We start from the raw sequence: 13200 nt of genomic DNA on the forward strand, positions 1-13200 counted from the left end.
ATTGGGCAGCCAGGGTGTTCTAGATCTACATCACAAATTGGTTGACGCTTTAAATCCCTTTCTGAGTAAAATTTTCAAAAGGGACAAGATCTCAAATGAAGGTCATTTAGAGTTGGCTAACCCTTGGTACAATAAAGAATGCCGTCTAGCAAAGTACCACCTGTTCCAGGCTGTCAAAACCAAAAAACTCCCAGTCTATAAAAGAAAGTAGGCATGCATATAATAAAATCTTGACCCAGGCGAAAAAAACATGGGACGATGCACTATGGGATGATTTATTAATAGCTGCTAAATTAAGAGATCAGGGTACTTTTTGGAGTTCAATATAAAAGGGCAACAGAAAGGGCAGATCATCTAAGGACCTTTATCTAGATTAAAAAACATGGCGAGACCATTTTACTTAACTCTATTCACACGATGAAGAGGGGTCGCCCACACAAAACAAAGAGAGTAATCTAGAATTGAGTATTGCGCCAATACGATTCAGTATAGAGGAGACCATGCAAGCACTACAGGCCATTAAAGCGGGTAAAGCGCCAGGGCCGGATAAGATTCCTGGAGATCTATTAAACCATGACGTGGAAGTATGGGGGCCTTACATTAATTTCTTATGTAACTCTATAGTGGCTGGAACACCAATTCCCGACAGTTGGAAAGGGGCAGAAATTGTAAAAATTTTCAAAAAAAGGGGATCGCTATGATCCGGGCAATTATCGCCCAATTAGTTTAATTGATCTTTTACAGAAGGTTTTCGCCAGACATATTTTAAACAGACTCATAGAATGGATGGAGGGGACACAGATATTGTCTAAATACCAAGCAGGGTTTAGATAAAAAATTAGTACGGTGGATCAAGTGTTCAGGTTCACGAGCATCTGCTGGAAGTACATTAATATAAGAAAGGGCAGTTTGTACGTGGCATTTGTAGACTTGAGGGCCGCCTTCGACCTCGTTCCACGGAATCTCCTGTGGATCACATTAAGAGACATGGGGGTCCCTGGCGAGCTACTTAAAGAACTTATTAGATTACACACAGGGAATTATGCTAAAGTAAGATGGGGGAAGGGTGGCGAACTTTCAAAGCCCATACCTGTGAGTCGTGGCGTGCGTCAAGGCTGTGTGCTGGCGCCCACGCTCTTCTCACTATATGTTAATGCTATACCTACTTATTTAAGGGACTGTGACCATGACTCCCCGAAGCTAGGAGATGAGGCTATTACGGCACTACTTTTTGCCGACAATACAATCCTCATTTCACAGACTCCGAAGGGTCTTCAAAATCGAGTGAATTAATTTTATGGTTACTGCGTAAAGAAGGGGCTGGAAATAAACTAATCTAAAACAAAATATATGTCCATAAACCCGCAAAAGTCCTTTAGGAAGAATTTGAACTTAAATAACCAAAAATTGAAATATGTGGGGAGCTTTAACTATCTAGGTATTATGCTGGATAGTAACCTTTCATGGAAGGGACATCTAGTAAAAAGTAGGCTATCCTTTAAACAAAATTCGATGCCCATCCTAAAAGTGCATGGAGCTAGTTATTCTAAAGCTATTACGCCGGCACATGAAGTATTTAAGGCAAAGGCCCAATCAGCGGCACTTTATGGTGCGGAGGTTTGGGTGCATTGCTGTAAACGCAACTTCGAACGGGAAGAAAACCATTTTATGCGTAGGTTACTTAAATTACCAACCAGAACTCCCCTAGTCCCAGTGTTTTTGGATTTGGATCTTAAACGGACAGATTACCAAGCAATCCTTAGGCCATTGCTGTATTGGGTAAGGTTATGGACAAGCCCGGAGTTGTGTAACTACAAAAGTGGATTGATAGAGATTATTCAGATTGAGGAGTACAAGAAAATCGCTTGGTTAAAACATATTTCGGGGGCGTGGCTACGCAAGCGGAGATGGCGGTCGCAGCTTGCTAGAGCTCCCGCCAGCCCGCCATTAATCCGACTATTTATCCTGGTCCCTGACCCCGAAACCCACAACCAAAGCGGGGCGATTGTGGCCAGGAGCGCCGGGGACCCTCCGGTGTGCCCAGCGGTGGTCCCGCGTTTCAGAACCGGACTGGGCTGCGAGGCGAGAGGTGCGGCCTGGAGGGCTGAGGAGCAGCCGGGGCCTCGGTTTTGGAGCTCCCCGGCCGGGGAGCCGTGCAGTGAGTCGCCTGGCCTAGTGGCGGCCGATACGTTCAGTAATCCGGGGCACCGAGGACGCGAAAGGATTGCACAGGATTCCTCTTCCAGGGCCCAGCTGCATCGGGAGGAGACACAGGGGCGGCAGACGACCAGAGGCAGCCGAGACGGCCTGGCGGCCCAGGCGCAGCCGGGACCTCGATTTTCGCGGCCCCGCGTCTACCAGGGGCCTGCGGTCTCGGAGGGGGTCGGACGCCTTGGTGATCCCGCCCGGCGGTGGATGACCCGGGACACAGTTGATTGGCGACTGGCGGCAACAGTGAGTAGTGGCCCTCCCCATACCCCCCCCCGGACCAGGGGAGGCACCGGCGCTGTGGCGCGGGATACACTTGGACTATCCACCTTTCGAGGGGAAGGTTGCTGGTCGTGGGAGACCCTGCTCATTGGCGATCATTGAGGCCTGCCCCGCTCTAGACTTGATATTGGGCCGTACCAGAGTGAACCCTCCAGGACCCACCCGGGGACCAGAGCCGGGCCATTGCTTTCTCCCTCCCCCCCCCCCTCCCATTATATTGGATAGACTTCAACGAGGGCGGTCGGAGTCCCACACATTCAGTTTCATCTTGGGGCCCTTATAACCTCGGCAGTCATGACCAGAGGAGGCGGCGGCCCCACCAAGCAAGTGACAATCGATAAATTTACAGGGCCCGGTGGGGGCCCTGGACCGTCGGGGGGTGCTCCGCCTGGAGGGGGGCCGGACAATGCCGCCCTTATGGCGGCCATCACCCAGTCAAGGGACATGCTAGACGCCAAGATTGGGGCAGTTGGCGCGGATGTGACCCTGTTGCGCCAGGACCTGAGAAATGCCGTGGCGCGAATCACCGAGACCGAATCCAGGGTATCAGTGGTGGAGGACGACGTGAATACCCTTAAAAAGAAAATGGCGGAGATGGAATCTGCGCAACGAAACACGGCGCTCCGTGTGGAAGATGCCGAAGGGCGGGCGCGCCGCAATAACCTCCGCTTTATTGGCTTTCCGGAGCGCTGTGACAAAGGCAACATGGAACAATTCCTCACACAGTGGCTGGAGTCCTGGATGCCCCCAGGGACGCTATCTGCTTGCTTCATTATTGAAAGAGCGCACCGCGCCTTGACGCAAAGGCCACCTGAGGGCGAGCGGCCTAGGGCGGTAATCGCTAGACTGCTGAACTACCACGACAGGGACGCCATACTGAGGGAAGCTAGAACCAAGGAAGCCCTCCTTTATGAAAACAGTAAGATCATGATTTTCCCTGATTATACTAAACTTGTGCAACAGCAGCGTCGCTCTTTCTTGGCCGCCAAGGCAAAGTTGAGAGGCCTTAAGCTCCAGTATTCCCTGTTGTACCCGGCGCGCCTGAGGGTGATCTTCCAATCACAGACACTGTTCTTTGATACGCCGGAGGACCTTTTCAAATGGACAGATGAAACGGTGCTGCTCAGGCCGAATTCTCAACCAGGGCTCAATCCGGGCTCTCCTGAGGGGTCACCACGGGCGCAGAGACATCGGACGACGAAGAATGGTCGTAACAAACGCTCCAACTCGCGCAGGCGCGCGGCCTCGGTCGATGGCACACAGAACAGTGGTAGAACCGAGGATTCGGAACAATCTGGGACAGATCACTGAGGACTCCGGGGCCTCGGCTCCCCTGTTCTACTGTTACTGCTGTGAATTCTGGTTGGGCTCACCGGGTCGCCTGAGACCCATTGATTACCTGGCTGTGTTGCTGCCCTGGGACGGTGCTGCTTCTGTCTCCTGATCGTGGATAGAGTTGTGGGGTGGGGGGTCGGGGACTACGTGATAGGGGCTACCACTCTCCCATTAGAGAGAGGGACACTGAGGGAGGGGGGGTGACTTTACTGTTCTTTTTTTTGGGGATGTTGGGATCCATTGGTATGGGTGGGCCCGGGCCCTACGTTTTGGTCTCGAGACCACCCATGCCGCGACAGGTACTTCATAGTTCATTGAGGTACAGGGCGGGGGGAGGCGGGATGTGGGCGGTCGGGGATGTGGCCGCTGAGTTGGGGTTGGGGACTGTTTGGGGTTGTGGGGCTGAGGGGTTGGTGGGCTTCTTCCTTTTTGGGGTAGACAGTAGTATGCATGTGTGTGTCGCAATAATGTTCCATGTGGTGTGCGGTGGGTGGCGCGGGAATGGAGGGCTCATATGGTGGATCTTAATGGACCATGGCTGAATCGACTCATCGCCGCCCTGAAGACTCTATGCGGGTGGTTACGTGGAATGTCAGGGGTTTACTAGACAAAATTAAACGCGGGGCTGTGTTACGCTGGGGGAAGAAAGAAGCTGCAGATGTGCTTTTGCTTCAAGAAACTCACATGATGGGCACAAAGACTCTGGGCCTGCAGAGGTTTGGTTATCAACAGGTTTTCCATGCGGGGTTTTCTAGGGGGTCCAGGGGGGTGGCCATATTGATTCACCACAGGGTGGCATACGTCCATGAGAAGCAGTGGGTGGATCCACAGGGTCGCTACCTGTTTGTTAAGGGCATGGTGGGCACGGAATCTGTGGTATTTGGCAGTGTTTACGCCCCTCCCCCCCTGCAGTGGGCCCTGGCCGAGAGGTTGTTTGCAGTGTGGGAGGACATCTCCGGATCGCTGGCAGTGATTGGGGGTGATTGGAATGATGTGATGGATGTATGTGTAGATCGCCAAAGGCGCCTAGAGGAGACCGCGATCCCCCCCCCCTTCCCCTCCACCCACCAGATTGCATGCATTGAGTGAGGGGTTGGGCTGGGTAGATACTTGGCGACATATGCACTCTGCAGCCCGAGAATATACTTATGTTTCAGCTGTCCACGGCTCGTTCTCGAGGCTTGATTGTGTGTTTGTGCCTAGGGAATGTTTGTATAGGGTGAGGGGCGCTGACATCTTGCCGAGGGGCCTGTCTGACCACTCCCCCGTCTCAGTTAGAGTGGAACTCCTCCGGAGACGACAGCCGTTTAGATGGAGGATGTCCTCGTGGCATCTCCTACAACCGGCCTATACTAAGCACCTGCGAGAAACCATTGACCATTACTGGCGTGAAAACCTAGTGGAGGGTGCTGATGTAGGAGTGGTGTGGGAGGCTATGAAGCCTACCATACGGGGGGTGGATATCGCATGGTGCTCGGCGGCCCGTCAGAGGCGTCGAGAACAGACTACCGAGGCGGCTGCGCGAGTGGCGACACTGGAGCGGGAAAGCCGCGAGGGAGGTGGTGAAGTCGGGATGCGGCTGCTTCTGCAGGCACAGCAATCATATGCGTCCCTCTTGATGGATGAAGCCAAACAGGCATGGCTGGCCACCAGGAGTCGGGTGTACCAATGGGGGGGGGACAAATCATGTTCAATGCTCCATAGACTGTGCCAACACAACTTCCAACCCCTCATACTGCCAGGTCTCACGAATGGCGATGGGGAGGTCCTGACCGACCCAAACGAATTGGCGGCGAGCTTCGCCACATACTATACAGCCCAATACGCTCCTCGCGACCAGTTGTCTGAAGGCGACTTAGCTCGTTTTCTCGCAGAATTGCCGCCTGTACCGGTTTCGGACGAGACCAAGACGGCCCTGGATGCCCCCCTCACAGCCGAAGAGCTGGGAGACGCACTGGGGCAACTCAATGCCGGTAAGGCCCCTGGCCCAAATGGCTACCCGTGCGAATTTTTCAAAAAATTTCATGTGCAGCTCGGATCTCATTATCGCCAGGTGCTTGAGGAGGCACGTGCACGGAGGATATTGCCCCCGGACTGGCGCCATGCGGAAATAGTGGTCTTTCTGAAGCCAGGCAGACCCCCGAATAGCCATGACTCGTATAGACCCATATCATTAATTAATGTTGAAGCCAAGGTTTTGGCCAAGGCCCTGGCGAACCGTCTGGCTCCGTATATTTCGGACTTGGTCCATTCGGACCAAGCAGGCTTTATGCCTCACAGGGCAACGCGACATAATATCCGACGCGCACAGGCGGCGATTGACGCGGTTGGGGTCTTGGGGGACCAGGCGGCGTTGCTGCTGGCCGACATTAACAAGGCCTTCGACTCTGTTAGCTGGTCGTACCTATTTGCATTACTGCGCTGTCTTAACCTAGGCCCAGTCTTCTTGTCATACATCGAACTCCTTTATACTGACATCACAGCCTCGGTGCGGGTCGCCGGGGCGGTGTTGGAAATGTTCCCCATTGGCCGTGGGACCAGACAGGGGTGCCCTCTCTCCCCCTATTTATTTGCACTGGCCATGGAACCTCTAGCTGCCAGAGTGCGCCAAGATGCGCTGATTCGGGGCTTTCAGTGGAATGCCACCCTGTCGGATAGGATTGCGTTATACGCGGACGATGTCCTCTTCTTCCTTACCGACTTGCAGCGCTCGGGCCCGCGTGTCCTAGAGGTTATGCAACTATTTGGGGAGGCTTCAGGCTTGTATCTGAACCTACATAAATCCACGTTGTGGGTACTGGAAGGGGGCACGGTAACGGATCCCTGGGCTTCGGGGTTGCGAGTGGCTACGACCGGTCTGAAGTACCTTGGAGTATTTCTTTCGGACTCGGCGGACACTGCCTGGGAACGTAATCTAATGCCCGTCTGGGAGCGGGTACAGACGGATGTCAAGACTTGGTCTCGGATGCCCCTGTCGATCTTTGGCCGCTCCGCTATTTTCAAGATGGTGGCGCTACCGCGCCTCCTATACCAACTACAGAATCATCCGTATCCTATCCCGCCTCAATGGTTCAAGCAGGTCAACTCAGTGTTGGGCCGCTTTCTTTGGGCTGGGGGTGCCGCCAGAGTGGCACTGCGTACGTGTTTTTTGTCCACCTACTGTGGGGGCTTAGCCACATCAGATTTACAGTCGTATTATCAAGCCGCGCATCTTCTCATTCTGAATGAATGGTGGTATGGTGACGGTGGAGATCCAGCCTATGCCCTGGAACGTGCTTTGATGGGCGATAACTCGCTCCACACCGTCCTCTACTCACCCCGACTGCGTCGCTCGCTGCCGAGGGTTACTCGACTTGTCTTTGCAGTGTGGCGACAGGCCTTACGTCGCATGGGCTGGTGGGGCAGACTGACCGCGGAAACGCCCTTGTGGCATAACGGCATGCTGCCCGAACTGTCTAAGTTATCAGGCTTCGATGGCTGGGACGCAATCGGTATCTCGCAGCTGGGCCATGTGATGTCCGGAACGGCGCTCAAGTCTTTCCAGGCTCTTAGTACTGAATTCGATATGCCCCAATCTCAGTTTTTCCGATATCTACAATTCCGGCATGCACTGATGCCCAGCCTTGCCAACCTTGACTCACTCCCAGAATTTAGCCCAATTGAGGCGAAGGTCTTTATGGGTGACCTTGGGGATAAAAAAGTTTCACGCATCTACCAGACAATGGTCACCCATTGCTCCTCCACCCTTCTTCCACTGAAGACGGCCTGGGAGGCTGATATCGGTCAACTAGATGAAGATGATTGGCGGGAGGCCTTGGAATCCCCGAGGGGAGCAGCTATTGCAATACGGTTTCGACTCATACAATTTAAAATTCTTCATAGAGCCTACTATACACGTGAGCGCCTGTGGAAGGCAGGACTGATTGAGTCCCCGGAGTGTCTGCGTTGTGGGGTGGAGATGGGTACGTTGCTCCACACAGTATGGTTGTGCCCCAGACTGATTGGCTTCTGGAGGGGTGTGTGGGGCTGCTTGTCGGAGGTGCTGGGCTGGACCCTCCCCCGTACTCACCGTCTGGGCCTACTGCACATCTTGGAGGGGGTTGGTGGCAATGTCTACAAGAGACACCTGCTCCTTCTGGGGCTAGTGGTAGCCAAAAGAGACCTAGCCCGAGCATGGAAAGATGTGAGCCCCCCCCCCCTGAGTGCATGGAAGGCTGGCATGGACTTCTGCATGGGTCTGGAGAGACCGATCTTTGAAGCACGGGGTTGCCCCCGTAAGCATTTTAAGGTATGGAGGAGGTGGGCGGACTACAGGGGCTTGATACTGGACCCCCCAGCGGAACGAGAGGAAGACCTTTAGCCCCATGTGGCCCGGTGACCCCGTTTCCCACACACGCAATTGCCACATCAGGACTTTGCATTGGCGCAGTACGTACACACATGCATGGGGTTAGGGTGGGTTCCAGGGAGGGTTCTGGGAGTTGGGTGAGTAAGTAACCGAAAAGATAAAGAAGGGGAAAATGTTTCTTTGAATCCTTGAGTTACACTGGTTCCTCGATTGGACACTCAGTCCTATTTCATGATTGTATCGGTATGTTGGTGGTACCATCCTGACTGTGGGGTACCACTCTATTTCATATGCTCATCTTTATCAATAAAATTGTTGTGAAAAAAAAAACATATTTCCCTTTGGTGTACCAGGTTAGGGCTGTCCCATTTTTGGGACGAACCCCAGAATATGACACTGGTTTGTAAAAAGCTTTTAAAGTCTACTTACTGGTCCTATGTCAACGATGAGCTATTTCATAGTTCATATGTTGGCATATTGACCCAGAAATCCCTGACTATAAAGGAAAACGCTGTATTCATGGATGAGATAGGACCACCATTAGCAAAAACTTTATATTTGCAACTTAGATATGGGGTATTACAGACGAATGCTAATACATGCAGATGGGGAGGTAAAAATGACAATGGTCTCTGTACCCTCTGCTCATCAAAGGTAAAGGAAGACGATGTCCATTTACTGTTTTTTTGTTCGGCCTATATGTTACCTAGGCACGGTTGGATTAGACCCCTCTGCAAAAATGTGTGTGTCAGGTCGTACAAAGAGGCAGAGCGTATCATTAAGTCTAACACCTCACAACTGGTAGTTTTTTGCATAAGTAGGTTTTTATTTAATGTGTATCTCATCAGGAAACGGCTTGGATACAAGCTGTAATGCAATATTGGAGTATTTAGCCTTCTCCTTCAGCATTAGTTAATGAAGAATGCACTGAGTTCACCTTTTGTAAAAATGGGTGGTTTTAAACTCTGGTTTTTAGTCTGGCTTTTTAATCATGGAAATAACCTTTTTATTAAATTATTTAGATTTTAACGTAGTACTGTAAAAATACTTGTTTTGGATCAATTGTTACTTTACCCCATTCTATTAATTTTATTAATTGTAACCTGTTCATGTGGTTAAATGTTGGCAAGGGACCCTGTATATATTTGTCTGTAATTGTTTTCTTTTTGTTTCTGTACTTCCTGCTTTTATGGCTATATTAGCCGAAATAAAGTTGAACTGAACTGAACTGAGAGGGAGAGTGTAAAATGCTTCCAGACATTTTTGATGCCCTGGAGACGAAGACCTTTCAGCAATGCAAAATTGTGTACAGCCTGCCAGGCACTGGATGACTGAAATATATCCAGATTAGATACTGGCCAACTCACCCTCTTAGTCGCGTTGGAGCCACGGGAGCTAACACTCCAATCGAATTACGATTTTCATTTGTTTTTAAAGTGCTCGGAAATCCCACGTATGTGTGGGACAATTCAGTACTTATGACTTCGATGAGTATTTCCCTGGAAGACAATGGCCTAAAAGTGTTTTTTGAATCCAGAACCTTGTGATGTAATCGCCTACACAAACCTGGGAATATGTGGAGTACTCCACCTACTATTCAAGATTACAAAATGGTCCTGATTTTACTGTTATCTTATACAGCTTCTACCTTTCGCCTTCGATTGAACTCAATGGCCCACTGAAGAAAGCACGGTGACATTGATGTAACAATATTCAACTAAGACGAAGGTTAAACATGGCATAGAAACATACCTGTAACCTGCAGAGTACTGGACTCCTTCAGGACTGGGGAAGATACGATGGAGGTAATCGCTCAGCACCCGTTCGTTCACTATTCCTGAAGCACAAAGTTTAAGAAATGTAACAATTAGGAGTTATTGGAGTGAGCACAACATACAATCACAGTTATGAGAAACTATATCACATTTTGGGATTTCAACATTCAGGCAGAAATCCACTCTTATCAGACCTTCTCTGGAATTACTCGCTCCTTGCAGACAGGGTCAATAATCCATATCACTTTGATATTTATTTGGACTGTTTTTGCTAAAAGTAAGCTACGCTCATCTAAAAGTCATGCGTCCTTAACCACCCAGCTCCAATGACAACAAGAAAACCCTGATGTTCAGCAATGTCGGTCTATTCATCAGAAGCCCACAATTGTAATGTTAAGAATAATATCAATCCTACTGCCTCCTTCGCAATTCCAATGTTTTTCTTCAGTGCATACACCTACGATGACTGGACCACAATAGACACCCCTCTTCAGTTATGCCTCAGAGCTATATTTATCAGCATAACCCAATCCTCTTCTTTTTTCAGACCTTCAATCCGCTATTATGCCGACTGTTGTAAGTAGGCTAAACAACAGCATGTGCTTTCTTAGTTCACCTGTTGACAGATTAAGAATTGCAGATTTCCGTGAATTCTACTTGGTTTCATATTCTCTGTGAGCAGAGTTATATCATCGTAAACCAGTTTAAAGAGACATGCAAGCAGTTTACAGAAGAAATCTATGCATGGACATACTAGTCAGGGAAATTGTACAAATCTACCTGGCAAAATCTGTAGCCCTAGCCACTTATAGTGCCGAAATATGGGGTACAGCCCAAGTGGGTGCCTTGCTTGCAGACTGTGGAGGACAACTTTGCTAAAAAATAGTTGTTGGGGGCGTGGCCAAGATGGCGAGCGGGTAAGATGTGCATTGATTCAGTTACCCGCTCCTGAGCGCCCAACTTTGCCCAAAGGATGTGTTATACCCCCTACTAAAGCTCAGAACTACAGGCAGAGTGCACCCCAGCCCGACTGCAGCTTAGGAGCGATACGGATGGCGGCTGAGGGCTGGAGAGCTCGTGTTGGCACCACAAGGTAAGCTGCCGTGCGGTCGATGGAAATGGCAGACAGGCCCGCCATTCAATAGGCCGCCAGCACCGCAAGCTGGGGATCGCGCAGGTGCCACGATTGCGCCGCCGCCGGCCAAATACCACAAGCAGCGGAAGCAGCAAGTCGGTTGTGTGAGAAAGGGCCGGGATGGCCGGGCGGAGATCGCATCTGCAGTCGGCTGGCCCGGAATGCGGGGACAGGAATTCCGATGGCAGGGCACCCGCTAGCGGAGGGTTTCGGCCACGAAGATTGCATGGCTCGCCCCTTAATAGTGCCAGCTTGGACAGAGACTGGATCACCCTGCAATCGGCCTGGGACTCGCTGGGCCGTGTGTGGAGGTCTGGAGGGCTGCGGAGTGCTGAGGTTGGCGGCTGCAATGTGGTGAGGCCCATATGGGTGCAGCAGGTGGCGATAACATACTGCGGAAGCGGGACTCGTCAGGTGGAGCTCGCCCGCACACTGCTCCTAGTGGGGTGCACCTTCCGTTTTAGAAAAGCCCGCCATTGCTTCGCTGGCACTGAGAGGTGGCGCCATTGATATTAACTCACGCTGATACAGCGTGCAGGCAGAGTGGAGGAAGTGCTGGTGTAACCCAGAGCAGCGTGGCGGCATCGCAAAATGGCGGCTCGACAGGACCTTTCACCTCGGTGGCGCTTGAGAGGAGACGTGGGCGCTGGGAGCCCTCACGGTGTGCCGACTCGGTACCGGATAGAGTGCGGAGCGGCTGACACCAGCACGGTTGATCAGACGGTTGGAGTGAGCAGGAAGGAGGGAGCAGCGGGCCTGGTAGGCCTAGTGGAGACTGCATATCCCGCAGGCTGACCAGTGGGCAGATTGGTGCACCCCTGCTGCAGAGGGGCCCAGCAGCGGCGGAATTCTGCCAGGCGGGTCGGCTGGCTTGCCCTTCCGGGGTGGTACCACGTGGGGTGGAGCCGGCGGCCCACTACAGACGACATGGGTCCTTCCGGTCAAGGGCGGGAAAGGAGGTATGGGAGCGTCTGGATGCAGTAAGTGAGTCTTCGGGCAGCTTTAAGGGGTAGGGTGAGGCGCAGGGGAGCAGCGGCCAGACTTATCTGCTGGAGCTCATACAGTGGGGCTGCGCACACCCGGGAGCCTGCCCCGGCGGCCAGGGGCTCAGCTGGAGTTCACAGAGCCCGGAAGGAAGCATTCCCCAGCTGCCCCACACGCACAGTCAGTAGTTCATGGCGGGCCGGCGGCCAGAGACGCAGGGGCCAAGTACAGGTAGCAGGGACAGTTGCAGGACAGCGTGCACGGGGCATCGGCCAGAGGGATCGACAGGTGCCCGCACCCACTAGGCAGGTAGCCGGCGGGAGTGGTGGATCGGTCTCCAGTGGACTAGGTGTCATAAGCAGGCCCTCGCTGACGTGGCTATCAGCTGGGGATCCACCGGGTACGCCGCGTGCATGGCGACGCTGAGGACCAAGAAGGCCCGTACACTGAAGGACATGCTCACCAAGCCGGCTCCGGCGGGTTCCGAGGTGGAGGGGGCGGAGGGCCTGATCACACGCGCCTTTCTAGAAACCTTATTCAATACCTTCCGGGATGATTTTCAGACCCTGAAATCTGAAGTGGCGGAGGTGGTGAGAGAGATTTGACGGCAAGTGAATACTCTAGGGGACAGAGTGGCTGCGATTGAGGATCAGGAACACTATAGGGACATCGAGGTGACAACTCCAGCAGGAGGTGATCCGCTTGTGGGAACAGCAAATCGACCTCCATGCACATACGGAGGATCTTGAAAACCGCTCCTGGCGGAATAACATAAGCGTCCGGGGTGTTCCGTCAGGGGCAGAAGGGACAGACATGGTCCGATACCTACAGGCCCGGTTTCAGGGGACACTCTGGCTCTCAACTGATTTGGAGATCCGCATTGATAGAGCCCATAGAGTTGGTCAGCGCCGGAGGGCCCCCGCGCCACCTCCAGATATCCTTGCCGGACTACCCCCTAAAGGAATGCATTCATCGGGAGGCCAGAGCGAAGCGACCGATCCAATACCAGGGCCATACCATACCCCTGTACCAGGACTTGGCAGCCATTACCCTCCAAAAACGACAAGCCTTTCGAGAAGTGACTGCCCACCTTCACGACAAAGGAGTGGCATACTCCTGGGGCCATCCCTTCC

General features: G+C 52.4%; 1 protein-coding gene across 3 annotated transcripts in view; it reads right to left on the reverse strand.

Annotated features, from left to right (window-relative positions):
* The window catches only part of RNF123 (ring finger protein 123), a 1600675-nt gene that overhangs the window by 1550710 nt on the left and 36765 nt on the right, over positions 1-13200 (reverse strand). For all 3 annotated transcript variants that reach the window (XM_078661207.1, XM_078661208.1, XM_078661206.1), the window contains exon 3: positions 9926-10010. In XM_078661207.1, coding sequence (XP_078517333.1) covers positions 9926-10010 — 85 coding nt within the window. The remainder of the gene's footprint in view (positions 1-9925; positions 10011-13200) is intronic.

The sequence above is a fragment of the Lissotriton helveticus genome, chromosome 9 (assembly GCF_964261635.1).
Source record: "Lissotriton helveticus chromosome 9, aLisHel1.1, whole genome shotgun sequence".
NCBI lineage: Eukaryota > Metazoa > Chordata > Amphibia > Caudata > Salamandridae > Lissotriton > Lissotriton helveticus.